Genomic DNA, 21,765 nt, shown 5'->3' on the forward strand with positions numbered 1-21,765 from the left:
AAAACCACACGCTAGGCAAAGACTGGAAAAAATGAAATCCTACTAATGCATATGTATCTTTTAATTCTATGCTCAATGCTATTTGGGATACTAGTAACAAATGTCTTAATATAGCTGCTACACTTTTCACCAAATTCCAATGAAACAGGATGCAAATTTTTCATATTTCTCATAGTTTTTTCATAAGCTAAGACAAAACTACTTCCTTCCAGTATCTGAAGAGGGCCTACAAGGATGCCAGAGAGGGACTCCCATCAAAGACTCTAGTGATAAGACAACGGGAAATGGGTTTAAACTTAAACAGGGGAAGTTCAGGTTAGATATAATGAAGTTCTTTACTGTGACAATGGTAAGGCATTGGAACGGGTTGCCCAAGGAAGTTGTGAATGCTCCATTGCTGCCAGTGTTAAAGACCAGGCTGGACAGAGCCTTGCGCAACCTAGTCTAGTAGGAAGTGTCCCTGCCTATGGCAGGGGGTTGGAACTAGATGATCTTAAGGTCCTTTCCAACCCTAACCATTCTATGATTCTATGTTGAGTATCAGTACATTTCAATTCTCAATTCCACTGACTGAAATCAACAAAGTTCAAATATATTTAGTCAGTTTAAAGAATCACACAACGAAACGGTAAAGAAAGTGACTATCTTATTAGCTAGTCTGAATATTTACAGACATTAGCACATGAACAATAGCTGTATATATGTAGTAAGCATATGCAGATTAGCTTTTGGCAGGCAGGCAACCAGAATTCATGCATCTTAATGTTTACATAAGTGCAACATAGTAAAAAGCATTAATTTAAGAACCCGGCCTAGCATATGTTTTTCATACTTCAGACTGCAACCCAAATCAATGTTTGAGAATAAACCTTAGAAACAATTTCGTCCTAGCATCTCTAGTCAGTTAGTTTCACTAAGCTCGTTGCTTTAACAACTCAATAACATCTGTGTTGAAAACTGCACTAGGGATATGCTTCACTTACGGACACCCACAGACTGAATCAGGAACAAGCTAACAAAAGGATCCCTCTTATATCTTTTATATGGCACAGGAGTGATTCAGAATCAAATTCTCCCAAAGAAAAGTACTTGAAAACAGATGTCTTCTTTTTCAAGAAATGTGCTCTGACAGATTAACATGACATTAACAGGAAGTCTTTGGGTAGGTCTCTGTCAACTTTCTCTATTAAAACTGTTCTTCCTTGCATCAGCACATTTTAGTTGGATGTGGGACTTGTACCAGATTCCTCCATATCCTGGGTGACTGACGGAACTACTGAGACTCCATTAGCCTCAAATTGTTCCTTGTGAGATGACAAACCTGGGTTCAAATCATTTTGGAAAGAGAGAGTTTTAACACATACATGTATCAGATATATGTATGTATGTGTTAAGTAACCTAATAATCTGTAGTTAGTTTTAGAAGATGCCAAAAAACTGCATCATAGAGGACATTTCCTTCTAATTCCACAAAAAAAGTATGGATATGCTTGGCGCACTGAAATCCAAAGGAGAAGTTCATTAAGAATTTGAATGTTCAGGTGTCACCTAACAGCCCAGGGTGCAAGTTCTATTACTTCTGCAACACCTTATTCTTTGGAACTCGCTTGGCTACATTAATAATGCTGTAAAATTGCTCAGCCTTTTCTGAGTATCAGTGTAAGATATCTGTACAGGCAGTGTAACGAATACACCATCAGGAAGTACAGGCACCTAACCTGAGGCTTTTAATTCCACCCAGTGACAGAGTATCAGATGCAGTCAGATGCAGGACTAAGATTGTATCTCACTTTATCACTGTATCAATTAGATACAATTTTAAAAAGCAAATCTATATTTTCATTTCTGGAGATACGTCTCACTTGCTGAAGTTAATCATGTGCTCTTGAAATCCAAAGGCTCTCCCTTGATTAACAAAAACCTCCATAATATACAAAATACTATGCCAATTTAGAAATCTTTTATAAAACAGCATTAAGGCTAAGAATCAGTAGCAGCTCACTTCCTTCCTGTAGCTGATTCTTGCTACATCATGTTAGTTATAGAACCTGCAAATGCACCTTCTACTTCAACAGCTGTGCAGCTTTTCACATTCTGGATATAATATTCTTTGAAAACAGACAGTGTTTACACAGTTTGTACAGGTGACAATCATTAAACAAATTTCTCTTGTTCCTTTCACTAGTGCAGAAAACCAAAAGCTTTGCAAAGCCTACACTTGCTCGCTAACTGGAAAAGTAGAGCAGTGAGGCAAAGGTGTGCAAGGGATGCTGCACCTTCCTGGGGGCTTTGGAGCAGAGCCCTGCAGCGGTGCAGCGAGTAGCCTTTCCGAGGAAAGCCAGAGGCACTGAAACATGAAACATTTCTCTAGTTGAAAAGTACAACAGCACAACCATTATTGTAAAAAAAGTGTGTGGTGAATCTGCAGACTACTGTCTGGTCTCTGGGGAAGAATCCTCCCTCTCACCCTGTTCTTGTTTCTTATGGACCAGCTTTGCATGAGGGACCGAAAGCTTAAAGTTTTCCTCACTAAGTTTTTAATGGGTTAATTTTAAATATGGATCTTTTCTGTAGAGGGTTCAATTCCACTTTCTCCCTCCTAGGATGCTGAATATATGCCAAGCTTTCATCCATTTGTTTCAGAAGTGTCATATCAGGAATAAATCAATGTGTTAAGAATTGCCTGATAATGTTGTTGTGGGATTAATCTCACAGAAGAGATCGTCTGCACGACTACCTTTGGCATTCTGTGTGCACATCGTTACATTTTAAGCATGAAAAGTCTCCTAATGCCAAAGCAGGAGAGCCATGATGTGCCACCACTCAATATTTAATCCTGCAATTGAAGCCACTAAAGGGATACAGCAAAGTAACAAGATGAATGAATTGTGACCTTAAACTTGCAAAAAGACAACCCAACAATTTATCTTTCTAGCCCCTAGTGCATCCTGTGGCCAATATTCCTATCACTTCTCTGCAGCTGGGGATCTGTAGATTGATCAATGCCACATTAGCAAAGTACCTGAGAAGACAGTTTAGGAATTCAGACAATCCACTGCATATGCTTTAAGAATATTCAGTGTCAATTTGGCTTATCTGTAGTCGAAAATAAAGGCTGCTTAATGAAAAATCAATTCCATTTTCACAAATGCATTTCTAAACAACAGTGGCAAGGTGACTAGAAATAAAGCTTTCACTAATCAATAAAACACAAATAAAATACTCTGAAAATCAGATCAGCCCAAATAAACCATCAGATTGATGCAATTTTAAGACATGCTAAGAGATTATTTCGCAATTTAATTTTGAAAATAAATGTATTGCTGCTTCCTTGCAAAGAAAAAAAATACCAATATAATAACACATAGTGATACCAAGACTAATGGGGCTGAGGCCATTAAGACCTCCAAGGCCACCAACTAAGTAGACCCAAATCTTTTGTTCATGTCCCCTATCACAACCAAATAATTTTTCAAGGTATATGCTAGGGTTGCCAAGTTAAACTTGTATACTAGCAAATATTCCATGAGGCACTTGGTGGGAGACACAGAAAATAATCAAGCATGAATATCACCTGTTTACCTGCTAAGAGTAAATCTCACAAATCAGAGAGAAAACATACACCCATGCTTGACTTTGAAAACAGTTTTCTGTCCATTTATTTCATGGTACCTAATTATACCTTGGAAATTAGCATCCCCACTTGGGAACAATACTTTTCTTCACTAAGACTGTTTCTATTTATTAATAAGATGCCAGTAGTATTTATTAGCCAGTATAAACCACAAATCCCAACCAGTCTCATTAAAGAAACATACTGAGATCTCTTATAAGAACTGTCCACAAACGACCTGTTATGCGGACATTACCACAGGCCCATCCACCCTCAGTAGATTACCTGAATTAAGTTAACACTCCCCCCTCCCACCCTGGCAACAGATGTTAAACAGAGCTTCTAAATTTGTGATTTCAAAACTGTAGTTTTTCTCTCATTATAATTCTTGTGTATTGAACTAATTAATTTTTTTTTGTCTGAAATGGATTGGGTACTAGAGCAGGTAAAGCCAAGCGGCCCAGAGGAGCCGGCATTTGGATGATTTAGATGAAAATTTTATTTCTTTTTCATGACTGAATTTCATTTCTGCCTGGTTACAGATCAGAAATAAACAGAATTAATCATGCCTAAATCAAAGAAGAATGCTATTAAATATGACAGAACAAGAACAACTTCTTTGGTTTATAGTATCGTGATGCTGAACAACATAAATAAGGGACCAAATGATGTTGTTCAGCATATATTGATCACTCCCACAAGAGATAATGAGAACAGTATACACAGATATTTCCAGGCACAACATACTAGTTAATGCTTGCAGTAGCAGTTTTTAGTTTGTTGGGTTTTTTGGTTGTTTTGGTTTGTTTGATTGGGGTTTTTTTAAAATGAATACCAAAGTAAGTGCTTTGTTATTGATATTGTCTGTAGATGATTTCCACAAACCTAAAAAGCCCACTTCTTTTGTTTCTTCTGCAGGAGGACTGTCCCCTTGCTTCCCAATACTTATTGGTCCCTCCATGGAGTTTAAGTGGAGTCCTGACAGAAAAAAAGAGAGGAGGCACTGAACATTATGAAAGTTTCTAGCTGGCAGGTTTTTTTACAAATGGCTGAAGAATGAAATTAAACTCTATTTAAAGGCAGTCTCTGATGCCACTGTCCAAATTAGTATTTGAGAGTATCCAAATACCAAAACTTTTATTTGAAGTCAAAAGAAAAGCTTTTTCACTTACAATCTCTCTTCTGAACACTTTATTATTCATATTGGTATTAATTTTTAGTACTAGAAGCAATTAATATTTTAAACATACAATAACTTCTCAAGCTCATACACCTTAAATAACACAAAAGAAATAAAGGAAGTCAATCTTCTCTCCATTGTATTATTCTACCAAGAAAACCCCATGTCATCTATTCTGGGGGTCTTTAAGTATTTTTAAATATCTAAATAAAATTATTATTTTTTTCAGTACAGCACTATCCTGGTTTTGTATCTGAGCAACAAACATTGCAAAGATCCTAATTCATTACTGTACCACTTCAGCTTTTAAAAATAATACTATTAAAAATAGTGATATCAAAGTTCTGTAATTTTGTATCATAACTCCGTAACTCTTACTCATACATATGTAACAGAAAGTACGGACTGAAATTTGAATGGAAACCATAAATCCATATGCACAGACAAGACTGCACTATGCTTTGACTTTCCAGGAATGGACAGTAGGCATAAAAGAAACAAGTGTGAAAATGATTCATTTTTAGCCATTTTTCATAGTATTTATTCAGGGACCTGGAAGGCAGAATTTGATTTCTTTTAGACAAGAAATGCTGAAGTACTGTTTCTTCTTTCTAGGGTGGAGCAGGGGGCCTTTGGGAGATTTAACAACTCGGCATAAGTCTACACTAACCTATTACAAAGGCACATGTGATGGACAAGAAAATATTTCTTGAATTTGAAGGGAAACAGCTGATACATGTACACACTGCATGCTGAGATAAAGATTAGAAAAGGCTGAAATTGGTACTAGGCTTAAAAAGTATCTGTAGCTAGAATGTATATAAACAGCAAAATGCATTGTCATCATACTGTTAATTATCATTATTTTGAGAAGGGCACAATGTTAATAGGCTCAAAACATGTTTCAGCCTGATCTAAAAGCAGAACTTTTTTTCTTCCATAACAAGGTAAACTAACAATAGACTCTCAGGAGTCCCTGGTCCTTGGCTTTCTCAAAGACTGTGCTTCTGTTAACTTCCATGTATTTACACTTCTCAGCAACTGAACAGCATCACACAGATAAAGCCCAAAGGAAATGTAGCAGTTAATAAATTATTAAGCCATTCTCCTTTAAAACATCAGCAACTGGGCAGTACAAAGACTTGGCATGCCATGTCAGATGCAAAAGGATCTGCAAATCTGAAAGAGTTATCGGAGCTGGGGAACAGCTGGCTCTGCAGATCCCAAGGCCCACCTGGGATCCACTTACTACAGCCTGTCATTCTCGCCGAGTTTAATGCTTATACAGTCAATGAAACATTAGATGAAGCTAAAGGATACATCCCCAAAGAATCTGACTTATGCTTTGGGAAATGACCTTTAAGCAGTCACCTTCTGATACAAAATTAAACTACAGCTCCCCGCACCTACAAAAATACCATGATGTTTGTGATTTGTCCCTAATGGCATACATGCATTACGTTAGTACTCTTTCTACTGAACTTTCTAATCTTTGTACTATTTGTTTGGGTTTTCTTTGCATTTTATATTTTCACACTTCAGCACACGAGGTACTAGTTGCTAAAGTGATTAATTTCAAATTACTCTCATCAGTGGGTTTTCATGACAACTGGAAGTCCACAATATTCATTTGGCTTGTTTTAAAAATCAAATTTGCATTGCCTGTGGAAGCATTAACTCTGTCTTATCAGTAGATCAACCAAACACATTCTCTTGTTTATTAAAAGAGCATGGCCTACTATCATGAGGAACAGGATAAACAAACATGGTTCTTTTTATGATCTTGATAAAGAAAATTTCTTTATAGGAATAGACTAGAGTAACAACTATGCGTATGATGCGGAAAGTAGTATATGCCTGGTAGTCCAGACATACAAATAAACTCAGGTAAAATGCTTTTTAATGCTTCCTCTACAGTCAACAACACACACATTTGGAAGCAAATCACCTGACATGATTTGGGCATCTATTTATGCCCCACAGTACTTGAGCCACATTGTAGAGCTCCTCTCTGTTTATCATAAAGGAAATATAGACAAAGACTCCATCCAGACATACCCTTCCTGTGCTAACTTTGAGAAATAAGACTGATATCGGCACACACAGAACTTACGCTTGTAAAACACTCTTAGATGTGAAATGTTAAAAATCACTGATTTCTTTGTAGCAGTAAACCTAAGAAAAAAACCCCAACAAACAGATTACATAAATCTAATGACCAAAAAATAATTAGTTTGGTAGGGATGGAGCATAAAGAACCCTATTCATTGAATGCTCAGGTAAAAGAGAACAAAAACAAAAAACGGAGGGGTGGGGAAGTGACTGTCCTCAAACAAGATCTGCTGAAGAACACAGAAATAATAGAAACTTGCAGGGAGGTGAATCCCACCTATACCAATACTGTAAGTCAAACAATGCACCCATCTGCTTCAATGCATTTAGAAAGCATTAGTTAAGTAGATTAAATAGAAACACCTATCAGAGAGATTGTGTTAATACAGACAAGATCTGAGGGAGCTCAGAAAGCAGTGATAATGATAATGCAAAAACGCTGTGAGAGAATGAGACACAGTATTTAGAAAGAGTAGGAAAAAGCAATGTAAAAACTGTGAGTGGTATCAAACACACACCATCCTTACTGACAACATCTTAAAGCTTAAAAGCAGAGAAAACACAGATTACATAGACTAACATATTCCTCAAATGGAAGAGTAAAGGAGGTGGAGAAAACACTCAGCACTGCTTTTATTTTCAAGGTAGTTTCACTGGCACCTTAATAACATCATTTCTTAAGGGAATCAGGAAATGCAGATCCATATGTATGTTTGCTTATAACAAGGAAAACATACATCAATAAGAATTAATATCTGCATTTTCTCAATGTAACTTTTCCAGCCTTAAAATGCCAAATAGAGAGCAGTTTATTCCTTCTGTATGCAAGATTATTTGTTATAGAAGTGACTTTTACACATTTTATGACAATTTCTTAGACACTTCCTCTTTCAGCAGCTGGATACCAAGAACATACTGTCTGCTAAATTTGTAGCAGCTTTAAGAGACATAAAGTATCCACTTAACTGTCGAACTTTACATTTTGAGGTCTCAACTGGGGTTATGCCACATCCCTAATGCACGCTAGACCTAAATTATATAGCATGGGCCCTGAGAAGCTCAGCTAATTCCCTTACCTGCATCACACTCCTGGTTTGATCTTGTCTTCTCTGCATTATATATCTTACTATTCTCACCCTATGGGCCAAAAGAGACTCATTATCCACCTGAAAAGCAGAAAATGCAACACACATCTAAATCTCAAACTGATATTTGCATGTCCTTGTTATTTCAACAGGAACTATGCAAATTCATTTTCAAGGATATAGTTATAGTTTGAGAATTCCCAGGAGCTCCCAGCAGATCTGAAATCACGTCTCCCCCATTCCATGGAAGTGAACCAGGTTGACAAAGCAAGAACTGCTTTTAAGCCTCTGACCATTTGGCAAACTTTTCTTCTAATTCACATCTGCTGCAAAAACATACTGTACACTTACAACAAAGCATTAATTCTCACTCTATGTGTTGTCATCGTGAATGACCTCACAGTCCATTTTTCAGTCCAATTACTGCCTACCTACTGGCTACCAAAACCATCCTGCTGCTGAGAACTTGTAGGAATATACCTCAAAACCTTGCAGTGAGTTTCACAGGGTTTTTTTTATTATTTTTTTATTTTTATTGGTGATAAGTGGGTAGATCTCAGCTGAAATAAATCTCTTCCCATTCCTTAAAAAGCCAGCACATTTCACCCAACAGCCAGATAGTAAAATGTTCACATCTATCTTCATACATGCCTTCCACCTGTCCATGTACTACCTGACTAGCAAATCTTAACTCCTTAGATGAAAAATACAATACCTCTAACTACATATATACTTGCATTCCCTATAACAAATGCCTTGAATGATATCCTCAAGAAAGAAATCTGGGTTATGCCCCAATTAGTAAACCAGTCTTTATATTTCTGCTGTGCATTTGAAGGACTGTATCATCATCCACTTCGTAGAGATATTGTTGAATTGTGACAACTTAGAAAAGTATGACACACTTCAAAACTCACAAATTAAAGATAAGAAACAGAAAAGCTGTGTTGTCATGAATGTGAATTCAAGAAGGGAATTTACAAACTTAAGCCATCTAAAAGCTATAACTCATGAAAAACACGCCAGGACTTAACACAAGCCAGGTTGCAAGAACATATCAGGGTATAAGAATGGCAATTCAAGAGTATCATACTATTTCAAGGGCTCTTCACTTGATATACAACTCTGTTATAGCATCCTATGCACCAAATGCATCAGCCAAACCATTACACCACCGTAAGATGTTCCAGCACTATTTTCCTGTACAGAGGATACATAAGCAATGGCAGAGAAACCTTACTGAGGGAATCAGTCTCCCATTGGAATCATGAGACCTGACAGGGCTGATAAAAGCAAAGTCCTAGTACTCATGCCAAAGAGACCGGGGGAAATGACATTTCCTTACTTTGAATTTCTTGTAGGGTTTCCAGGAGGCAAGTGAACATTATAGAGCTGTTATAGTGCTTTTTCAGGCCAAATATCCATTTTGCACAGTAACATGAAAGAATCAAAAGCACGCAGATTCTTTATGCTGGAGGAAGAGCTCAAGTGCAATTAGCATGTAGTACATTGAATTTCAGGCACATGTTTTACAGAGAGTTGTATTGACTATATTGAGTAGCAAAGTGCAAGTAATTCTTAATAGATGACAAGGAGATAGATTGTGGCTTCTGTACCTTAAATTCTGACCTTCAAAATTACATTGAACATATTTTAAAGGATATTATAGCTACAACCCAGCTACTGAGTCTGAGTTCATGTCTTAACGTAATTTTTTATACATGACTAACGACTATAGCATCATAAAATATTGCCAATAAACTGAACACAAAGCTACTATTCCAATTTTTCATTAGAGAGAGAATTGTCAGCTTCCTCACCTCAAAAGCATGCCCAAGTTTCTTCCGTTGTTCAAAAAGTGTACAGACTTAAAACTTCTCTTGCCTCAGTTCTGAATCCACCGCACCCCTGCTGAGCACTTCCACATCCATGAGCATAAGCATCAGTCCCCATTTTGCCAATATTCCAACCACCCAGCAGCATTTCAAATTAACTCTCTTCTCTTGACTTATTTGCACCCTGGTTTCTCAGAACTGCCCCTGCCCCAGTATGGCATTTTCTGAGTGGCAGCTGGGATGAAAAAGCAATGGAAAGAAGGTATGCTGGAGTGAAGACAGCATGATCACAGTACAGGTATTAATTCCTGTTCTAGCACACTCTGACTTCACATTTCTTTGTGTTTCCCCCTACAGGGAAGGAAGAGGAGAGGTAAGTTACTGATTTAGAGAACTGTAGACTGATGCCCATTTGTTGGTTGTAAATACATGTAAAAGTATTTTCATATTTGCAAGCAGAATCCTGTAAAACCTTTGCTGGTCTGGGGTTATTTTTTCTCATGCTAAGAGGGAAGTTTGGGCTGGAATTTGAAATACAGTACTTGTATGTCAAGAAGCCTGTCAAATTCTCAAACTGGCAGACGTTTGAAAAATAAATTATCAAAACATTTCCCAACAGTCCAGCTTGCAAAAGTGTTAAAAATAACAGATATGCATTATTATTAAATATGCTTTAAGACCAGCTAGGTGACTGACATAGGTGGGTGATGCTAGACTATTTTTGTCAGCTTTCAAGGTGCAACTTTTCTTACACATTGTTGATAGCAATCTGTGGGGATCACAGATTCACAGAAATGAACAAGACAGTGAGAAGGATTATCCATTCTTAATAGAACACTAACTTGTTCCTATAACCTCTGGGAGACAGACTTTGCAGCCTTCCCAAGACATTTCAACCAGTGCTTAGCTACCCTAATGCCTAAACAAAAATCCTTGCAAAAATTAGCACTTTATTTCTTGCCTGCTGGCAACAACAAAGTTGTTCCCTGTTTCTTACTATCAGTCTTCTACATACCTGAAAATGTATGAGAGCTTTCCATCATTTTACCTTCTTTAGAAAAAGTCCAGTTTGGTCATTGTTTCTGCAGAGGACATACTCTCCATTTCGATTTCAGCTAATTCTGTTGGGGTTTGAGTTTTGGTTTTCGTTTGGTTGCCCCCCCTCCCCCCCCAAAGTTCTCGGATCTAAAACTTTATTGATTTGTGAATCCCAGTGACGGGCAGTACTAACAGGTGAGGTCTTATGAGTGCTGAGAGAATTACTGAAGGAATTACTTCATGACTGTTTCACATGACATGCTTATGTTACAATAGATACTTATTTTTTTCTTTCCGTCACAAACTGATTACTTGGTCAATTCACACTCTTATGAACAATCCCTTGCTGTGCTTAGCTCCTTTCCAACACAACTTCTGCCAAGCGAATGGTTCTCCCAGCCTGAACATGTACATTATTGCTACTTCAGAGTTGCACCTGTACCTTCTCTTACTGAATTGAATAAAAGTTCAATATATGAATATTGTAATGTTAATCTCTTCCAGCAAGGTGCATGTGACTCCTCCTAGCCAGGCACTGCTAGCTAAAGTTAATAGAACTACTCCGAACACTCAAAACTGTCATGAAAATATGAACAAACTTCCTTGGTCGTTTAGCTGGTAGACCTGTCAGCCTTCCTCTGCACATACTGCGGTCTATAATTCTGCTCTTCAATTTCTGGTGTAACACAGTGTGGAATGGAAGTGAAAGTTAATAATGGAAATTCCCAAATTTACAGCTCCGTTTGCTAAGAAACAAAACAATATTCGGTCACATGTAGGTTATGGAAAACGATCTTTCCCAAGTGTGTCTGAAAATCCCATTGCTGTGGATGTTACTGTTTTAATACATAGAATACTCAATTGATCTAAACCTTAGACCGAGCCAAATTTATGAAAAGTCTGGTTTGTCTTCAAGGCTGTATTTTCAAAAACCAACATGCTGTTAATAAAGGTGGAAGCGATAATGGTGCATAACTCAGAATTGGTAAATAGACAAGGGTGGGAATTACACGTCCTTACATGTAATGGAAGCAGGTAGCTTCTATTTTCACTGTTTGGTGACATTAATGCAGTAATACTGAGTAACTGCTGACAATTAGCCAGAAGATGGAGCAGAGGTCTTGTAAGAAAATTACTCCCTGGTGGCAAAATACTGAAAATTCAATTACACTCTGTTTATTACAGGCCTACATTAGGAACTGCATTCATAATAAAGACCTTGATAATATACAAATTAATCGCAGCACAGGGGAGTGCTTTGCTAACTTTTTTACTCCTTGATGTATTCTTCAATATTAAGTTTTTAATATAACCATAGACATATTGAAATGCTTTCTATAAAGCTTTTCAACTAAAATTCCTTAAATAAAATAGCATGATGTGTGAACATTGTTCTGAAAAATAAGAAAATTTCTATTATAGTTCCTTGAATAAAACAAGGTGCAGATACCAATTTTTACACACCCTTTTAGGTGTTCTCTGTATCTTGAGACTCATGTTTATGCTTCTATGAAGTATGTTACCGTGCAAACATTGTTAAAGTCACACAGGCTACAGCCTTGCAGAGTTTTCTGCAGATAGTCACATTTACATATGTGAATACTTTCTTTCAATTTAAGAAAAGCCAGGGACTTGACGGTATGCATATCCATCTTCTGCAGATATTGCAGATCAGTTTGAAATAAGATTGCATAATCTAGTTCTTACTATTCAAGTTACAGCAACTGCAAAAAATGCTCCCAAGAAGAGCAGCTAGATATAAATTCATGCTATGACCATGTGCATTGGATACTCTTGAATAATTTAGTTTCTGAATGAATTTAGTCAGCAGTTTGTTTAGCCTTATAATAGCCTACTGCCTGCTTTAAAGACTTCTAGTTGCAAGCTCTTCAGCACAAAGCCTTTAAACTGTTGTATTTAAAATCCAGCTGTATGTTTTCTGATTTTACTTGTATTTTGCTAATGACAGCAGTAAGACCTATGATACTTGACTGGATCTGAAGTGGAAAAAAAAAGTCCATTGTCTCCATATTTAACTTAATCTTACATGTTACTCGAAAAACGCAAATCTATAAAAAGTACTTAACACATGCACAGTATTCCACAGGTGAGCTGTCTCTAATTTTGCTTGAAGGAGATTCCTATGGAATTCTGGTACTGGACTTTCATTACCAAATACTTCAAACAAAGATGTGAAACTTGGTCGCCTAACTAGGCTCTATGTTCCTGAAACTCTCTTTAGATCCAAATACTCTCAATCCTTCTTGTAAAATCCTTCCACTTTAGGGATTCCCTGAACTGCAAGATACAGTAATACATAGTGGTGCTCAAGCTGCTGACACAGAAGACCAGCTCCAGCGACAGGACCAGACAGGATCTTGGTCTGCGAGAATATGCCCTGTGTAGGACACAGGACTGCAGAGGATGTAACTGATGATAGCTCTGATATTTGAAATTAGCTTGAATAATAACCCTGCAGCTTTGTCCTAGGTAAACTACTAGCAACCAGAAAAAAAAAGAAACCCAAAAAACCACAAACCAAACCCAACCCAATGAAATAAGGATTAAAAAAAAACCCAAAACCCAAACCCAAACAACAGCATCAAAACCCAAACCAAAACATGTTACCTGGCAATACGGCAATAAACTCAACTCACACTGAAGTAGAAATTATGAATTTGTATTTTCTTATGTGATAAATCAATCTTTCACAGATAGGTTCTCCCTCACACTGCCTACACATATTCCTTCAGCTGCCACTCCTAAGTGACTACTGTGAAAATGCCAGATCACTGCAGAACCCACAGAAATAGAAAGTTCATGAGATAAGATCTGAGACAGACTGCTTCCTGGCAGAGACGAGACGAATGAATGCCATGTCCTTCCAGCTTTGGATTGTGTTGTTTTTCAGGACTTGCTGTCTGAAGTCAGGCACAAAAATAAGATGCAGAACAACACTGTATGGAACGGTGTGACAAGGTCCAAAACCAGGAAGAAAGGCCAGGTAGTTTGAGGTCCAATACCCCAAACATTGCATCCCTTGTATCTGCAAGTTACTCCATCTGTGTGGTGCATTTTATGACAACAGTCACAACAAAGAAAAGAACAAAGAATTTCCACATGTTCGTAGGATCCAGACATCAACTGCCTTGGGTGACATGGTTTACTGTGAGGTGTCCCTGCCCATGGCAGGGGGGTTGGAACTAGATGATCTAAAGGTTCTTTCCAACCCTAACTATTCTATGATTCTATGATCAAGCCCAATCTTGCTTCATAAAATCAGTCTGACCTCTCAAATCAGTCAGTTCAGGTGCCACCTGGAAGGGCATATGCAGTCTGCATATGGATTTGGTCCCTCCTCAAGCATGCTTCCACAACTGATAGATATATTACAATGCTTGGCTCTCTGGAAAATCCTTCTGTTCGTGTTACAGGCCATGCAGTGAAATTGCAAATGGAATGCTTCTTGCAGGCTCAAAAGGTGACCAAATGAATTGTAAGTTACAAAACTGTGCACCAGAAGAGTCTCAAGAATGGGAGCACCGAGATGAAAAGAGCTACAAGAACCTAGGGATTCCTTAAATCTTCTCAAATGTAGACACCAGACAGGCTAAAGTCATCCTATATTTCAGAATGAGGAAATACCATGAGCACATGAATTTCTACTTGAATTCTGGTGAGTCATCATCTACAGTTCCTAAGCAAAGAAAAAAGGCCACTTCTAGTTAAAGTAAACTCTGAAGAGGGAATGGGAGAGCACGCATAGAAAATACAGCATGACAGACATCATATTTAGCATAGTGTCAGAGCACTTGGAGAGCAGAGCAGAATAAGGCAATGCTCTGACCAGACAGTGCACCTACCTGTGCTGTCAACCCTGGCATTGCTTTCTACAGTATCAACTATCAAATTTAGGGCAGAGATTTCCTTACTCTACCACAAAACAATCTGGGAGGGAGATCAAACATGAATTGGCAGCAGTGATATGCACACGACTGGTACACGTAATGGCAGGTGCTCCAGTGCCAGCTGTCACTTCAGCTATGGCAGTCCTACATGGCTGATAAGATGCAAGCCACGTCAGACTTTCTGCCACTGCTGGAATTTGGAGGCATCTTCTTTTCCCTCAAACACCGCAGGGAAAGAGTAAAGCTCCATTCAATGCCTCTGCATGGCTGAGCATGTTCCTTCTTCATACCCACCTATGATGCTAAAAGTGCAGGCATCTGCCTCCATTTCCAAGAATCAGCAGTTGCCTATACTGTGTCATGTTCATTTTGTGCAAGAACTGGGTCTGGCTTGTCTACCTGATAATAAACTGTTCTTATGGTTTTGGCGGGATGGCAGAAGAGAGGAGGAAAGGCCATTGCTTCATTTAGATCTGATGAGATCAGTATAGATAGTTTCAGAGAGTTCATTTCATGTCCTGTCTTTCATGCTTTGTGTATCCTATGGGAAAATATTAAGCACACTGAACATGGCAGTGTGTGCAATTCAAAAAATTAATCTGCTACTGAATGGATAGAATTTGAAGCCTCAGGTTGAAAAGTCCTGAACAGGAGATAAGGGAAAACATAAAAAAGATATTTCAGAGGAGTGTGGAAAAAAAAAAAAAGTCATTACTTGATCTAAGAGTACTGATATAATCAGAAATCAAAAGAATCAATTCAGGAAGTCTGTCGCAATTTAGCCAAAGCTTGGACAAGTATACTAGCTCAGCTGTACTCAATGCGTGGTGGCATGTAACCAGAGAAAGAGCAGTAACATCTCTGCTTTTGGTTTTGGTTTTTTTTTACTCATAAACAAATGGATAAAGAACACATTTCCAGTAACAGCAGTTTGACATACACATTAAGATCGTACAAAACTACTTGCATTTATTGAGTATATGCAAAAACAAGTATCTTAAAGCTGCTTATGATTTGTGAATAACTTTTTGTGCAGTCTCATCTGAAATTAGCAGAGATTGTCCAGGTTTCTGCATCACCTTACTTCTTTATAAATGGATAAAATTTAGTAAGATTATTTGCAGGATTCAGAAATGTTTCTGAATTTATAAGTTAGGCCTTTTTCAAAGTTACTGCAAATGTATATATATACATACATACACATGCACACACACATATAAAGATACCAAATATTTTCAAATTATTTCAAGAAGGTAAAAAAGGCAGAGTTAGGAAGTTTGACAGAAAATAAGCATTATGATGCCCTTTTGTAAGCACAAAAACAAAATCAGAAAAATTAAGTAATGTGCAAATGCAGAGACAGAAAATTAGTGACCAAATTGTGATTTCACTGCAGAATCTCTGACTTCAAAGCAAATACTCTGAAGGCTTTCCACATATAAATTTCAGAAGAAATTGATATGCAGAACGAAAGTTACCGGGATTGGAGTTTAGCTGAGCTACCAGTTGCACTTTGGTAATTACAAGTGATCAGGATACTGAGCCTAACCTGAACTCACAGCAGAACACTCCGCACTGATTCAGTGTTGAATTTAATGGACATAATGAACCACCATCACCACGTCCAGGAGTACGGTGTATTTTCTTTGATTATTTTCACAGACTATCCAAAACTCAAGTCCAGTTGGCTTGTGAAGTCTGATGAGAGCACAGCTTGAGGTCATACAGACAGAAAAACAACTCAAAAGATTATGTCAGGCTTCATTTAGGAAGGAAAAATAAAGCAAGACCACAATGGAAGAAGAGGCTGTGAGATTTTGGGGGTTGGGTTTTTTGTTGTGGGTTTTTTGTTTCTTTCTTAAGGGAAATCAGGATAATTACACATTTTGCACTAAAATAATATAAAAGGATGTTACATTGCCTGGCTTTTTGTAAGTTCTGGGGAGGATAACATTGCGCCATAAAAGTAGTACCACAGAGTATGATAAAAAACATTCAGAAAACATTTCCTTTTCAGACATGACTATTAAATGTTTCTTTTCCAGATCTTTTCATGTACTGTATTCAAACTCTGCTTTAAAATGTCTTAAGTAAGAAGGAAAACTGAATTTTGAGATAATCAGTAGTACCATGTCACCTAAATGGTTACTTCAAATTCCTGCTATGAATTCTGCGGTAACCAGAACCAGCAGAGAACCATATAATTCAGTCCCCCAAGAGACACTGCCTCTCTTACGTATGAAGCAAAACAATCTTTCTCACTAGAAACAAAACTGAAATCTTTGAGTTCAATTAACTCTCCAGCCTCAACAAAAGTGCGTTGCAGTAGACTCTTTTGTAGGAATAATTTATTAGAATTCTCTTTAATGCTTTTTTCATAACACTGAGATACCTCAGAAAGAGGATGAAAAATTCAATTGCGTAGAGCTGATCAGAGGAACAAAAATCCACTCTGAACAAAGGTAAGCTGATTAACTTTTTCATAAAAATCAATATAGTTGATACTGCAAAGAACAAAGAACTGGTAAGAAAACAAGAAAGAAATGAATTTGTGGGGGTTTAAAAGCAAATTGCTAAGAGTACACAGACTCTGTTACCATATTTTCAATATTGTTATAGTTGTTTAAATGTATTCCCTAAGTCCCAGAAGTACAAAGATGACTCTCTGAATAAGGAGAATGTTATTAATGTATGCAAAGTGGACACCAGCATTTTCCAGGTAAGTTCACTTAGTAGTTTCATATGGTATGGAACATTTGGAGAAAAAAAAAAAGGTAATAATTCCAGCTTATCTTTTTCAAAAATGTAGCTGGGCATTTGTAACAACTAAACCTGAATTTCAAAATGCATATACACGTTACAGAAGCATCTAAGCCACACGACAAATAACACCTAGCATGGGGACTTCAAAATTATTCTGGTTTAGATAATGTTAAACAATAAGTATCTTCCAAGTTATTAAACTTAAGGAGCTCCTAATAGCAGGCAGCAGGCGAAGTATTTTTACCTACTTGTTTATGAACCCAATTAAAAAGCTGTTACATGACTACACCTAGGGTTTAGTGAAACCCATTTTTTAAAGACAGCAGGTTCTTGTCTGCATGAGACTTGGCCTTGCTGAAAATAAGAAATGTAACTGCTAGAAGAGCAAGAAGAGTGGTTTTCCCCATGGACATGAAAAAGTATTTCAGTCTTTTTCAGCGAGTAGTTACAGGGCTTAGCTGGCAGGTACAGCCATCTTCTGGCAACCTAAAACACAACAGAGGAATGGCACAACTACATAAAAACTGCCTTGGCAGCATCAAGATGGGACAAGAAAATGACACTGCAGTCAACGTTGAAGGTATAAACCTCTGCAGCACAGGGAGTGGAAAGTATCCTTGCTGCCCAGTGACTGAGAAAATTTTAAGTTTAATTTTAAAATTTAAGTTTAATTTCAAGAACTTAAGGTAAATCCTGAGAAAGACTAATAAAAACCCTGAATTCATGAGTTTAACCTCTCTCTGATAGGCTGTTAACAAGCAACACTTACGTGGAGCAGTCACAAGTCATTCCTTCCACGCTGTAGAAGGCAGTCACTTTGACTTTGCTCCCTGTACAAAGTCAAACACTCCTGCATTTTTTTATGACACAGGGATTGTTAGATAGGAATTAAAACAGGCATTTGAACTCTCTCCTTGCTTATTTCTACTCATAGCCTAATGGGTAGCAGATCCCAAAACAGTCTAAGAAATTGCATTTTGAGGTAAGACAGGAATACTCTTAAGACATTGGAGAGAATTTTGTTTCAAAACCAATACTCTTGCAAACCGTCTTCCAGAAAATAACTAACACTGTGTAAATTAAAATAAAGTCTGCTGAGGAACTATCGGATCCCAATCCTTTAAAATACATTTTCATTTGTATGAGGAACTGCTGTTAAATTTAAACAACCAGAACAGTTATTTGGCATCTTGGAGCTTTTCTTTCGGAGCTAAAAAGCTTGTGGCTATAGGTTCTCCCCACTCCACAGTGTTCACTGCTGTATTCTGACAGAAGCAAACCAATTTTCAGTTAAATACAGAAAGGAAATGAGAATGGGGGAGGAAGTTACAACCGCAAAAATGTGAACCAATTTGTTCATCCAACCATTTCTTCTCTGCAACATCTACACACCACAGGACAGATATAAATTCAGCAAAAGCACTGGCAGAACAATTCTAGGGCCAGGATTTCTGGTAAGATCCCTCACCGTTTAGCAGCTGCAGATGGAATCAATGAACAACAGCTGAGGCAAAATGAGCAACTGTGAGTGTGGGAACAACAGATTTCTAGACTTAACCCACTTCTATATCAGGTCTTCCTGTGAATTTAGTCAACATTCTCTATATTAATTTGATTTTTTTGGGTAAAGATTTTCAATAGCACTTATATGATTTAGGAGCCCAAGTCCTATTACAACTCATGAGGACGTGAGCACTAGATCTCCAGGGTGCTTTTTAAAAAGTCTCACTCTACCTGTAAAATGGAAAAACAATCATTACTTGTTCCCTTCTAACTACACAGATACAAGGACTAAAAGGAATATTCAGTACTGTCCCTGCATGAACTCCTCACTTTTCCAAGGCTCAAGAGGCTAATATAACCTTATCATGGCTTCAGGTCAAAAGATTGAGTCTAATGGACCAATGGAAGGAATTAATTTCAGAGCTCAGGACCTTTAATTGAGAGCAGATGGTGCCTAGTCCCTATAAATTTAAAGTCTGGGGCATCTAATCTCATCTCTATTGCATAAGCAGCCAGGACCCAGTAATATTGAGTTTACAAAACAATAAAACAATCTCCTAGAACTCCACTGAAAGTAAACAAGCAGCAAAGACAGTTAATGAAAAAGACGTCAGATGTTCTCTGCAGCTGAGGTAGTTAAAGGAATGAGTGAAGCTTTTAAACAATTCTAAATGTATCTCTTTATAAGAACATACAGCAATCATGAAATGAAGAACTTAGCAGCTTGAACAATTCTGGTTAACTCTACATGGAAGGAGACTGGATGCTATCCATTTAACCAAATCACGATGCTAGAGGCCATCCTTTTCAAAGTCATTTTCACCTAGATATCTTGGAAACTTTCAATATTCAAAAGAACTTCAAAGATTATAAACTGCCTTGATACATTCAATATCCATCTTCAACAATAGGCAGAGAAGACAATTTGAAATTTCCCCAAGAAATAACTCTTGCCAAAATTGATCTTTGACTTCACTTTTCTGCTGTTTTCTACAAACTGCACAACTGACCAATACTGTTTTGTTTAGTGAAACCCACTACAAAAAGAAATTCATGTTTTGCACAGACACAAAGCAACCCAAATTCTTTAGCCTGTCTGCCACAGGTGCAGACTGAGACTCCATAGCATTTGTCATCAGCAATTACACAAGACATTTTATTTGAAACTATAAAAGATTTTAAAGAACTATTACATTTAGAAAAACCCAGCGACTGAGGGGGAGGGGAATTAATCTCTTTCTCCAGCATACAGTAGGTCAGTGGCAGAGCATGTAACACTGGAATAAATTTCCTTTTCTTATGCTCATGACTGCACACAGACTTGCAATGGAAATGCTTTCATGTTTCTAGGTCATTTGAAGAAGAAACCGATCTTCAACCCTGTATGTTTAATCTCTAAGAAAACTATAGGTATAAGCCACAAAAATAAAACTATTCAAGAAAAGGTCTTGTAAGGATAAGCATATATATGCATACATAGTCTTATACACAACATTTATGCATCTATTTTACCACAAGGGAGGGATCTGCCAGTAGCAGCACAGCCCTGACACGGCAGCTGCACAGAACCTTCAAACTCCTAAGAAAACTGTTATCTATTCTGGACACTCTTACAGAAGACGAAAAGATACACATATTAACCATTTGCATATTCAGAATTTAATCCATAATTAATTCATATTGTTACCCCTCATCTGTCCTAACTTGATGCTGTAGGTTCACAATTGTGAAATTAAGGAAAAAAATATCTAAATACATTATTGATAAGTATTTTGCAAATTCTCATGTATTATATAGAAACTTGCACTAACTCACACAATCACAGCTGGTCTCAAGGCCCTTCCACTAAAGGGTTTCTAATGTGAAGGGATAAAAAGTAATATTGCTTTCCTTGGTTTCAGTGTGCCAAAACCACACTTCTTCTCTACAACATACAAGTGAAAACAACAGATAACTAAACACAAACGCTACATAACTGAGGAAGACAATGGTATATTGAATGAGAGAGGTAGTGGAATAAAAGTCAAATCCACAGCTTCTTAACAAGCATTTCTTTTCCTGAGATTTTAAACGTCATCTTCTTTCCACATTAAATCAAGAAAAATAAAACTTAAAATTTGCCAGCAGATCAGGCAGCACACTATAGAGACCAAAGAAAAGTTCTGACCAGTTCAATCCACACACTAGTACTTGTGAAAGGAATTAATTTAAAAATTTGACTTGAAACTCAATTTCAAACTGAATTCTCATCTGCATCAAAGAAATAGAACTTTTTATCCAGAAAACAAAGTTTTTACACAGATTTAAAGAGTTAGTTTTAAAGAAGTATTTCTAGTCAATTCCAAAAGCCTTTCCATTTTTTTCTAAAAAAAAAAACCAAAATAAAATAAAAAACCAACAAACATCATCTTGACAATTTTTTTAGCTATTATTTGACCAGCATACAAAGGCTGTCACCTCTAATTACTTCAGATACTTTGACAATAGCAGAGCCTACATTTACTTGAAAGTTGAAATCATTATTAGATTATTTCTCGATATGCAATTATACAAGAAAATGTAATTAAAACATTATTTCAAGTTAAAAGTAGGCGAAACTTAGAAAACACTTTTAAAACAACTGAATAAGTCTGCTCTTTACACAGAACTGGCATTATTTAAACTACATCTCAACTATTGTAATTTGGTTTTGTGTAATGAATATAGAAATATATGTCTTATATATGTA

General features: G+C 37.1%; 1 protein-coding gene across 2 annotated transcripts in view; it reads right to left on the reverse strand.

Annotated features, from left to right (window-relative positions):
* The window catches only part of TENM3 (teneurin transmembrane protein 3), a 1,300,329-nt gene that overhangs the window by 273,945 nt on the left and 1,004,619 nt on the right, over positions 1-21,765 (reverse strand). Inside the window, exon 10 of one of the 2 annotated variants that reach the window (XM_061372205.1) lies at positions 4,499-4,591. The exons of the other annotated variant lie outside the window; for it this stretch is intronic. Coding sequence (XP_061228189.1) covers positions 4,499-4,591 — 93 coding nt within the window. The remainder of the gene's footprint in view (positions 1-4,498; positions 4,592-21,765) is intronic. 2 annotated transcript variants of the gene reach the window in all.

Source organism: Neopsephotus bourkii, unplaced genomic scaffold, assembly GCF_033783945.1.
Source record: "Neopsephotus bourkii isolate Nb327-2 ecotype Australia unplaced genomic scaffold, CSIRO-AGI_Nbou_v1 NB_168, whole genome shotgun sequence".
Classification (NCBI taxonomy): Eukaryota; Metazoa; Chordata; class Aves; order Psittaciformes; family Psittacidae; genus Neopsephotus; species Neopsephotus bourkii.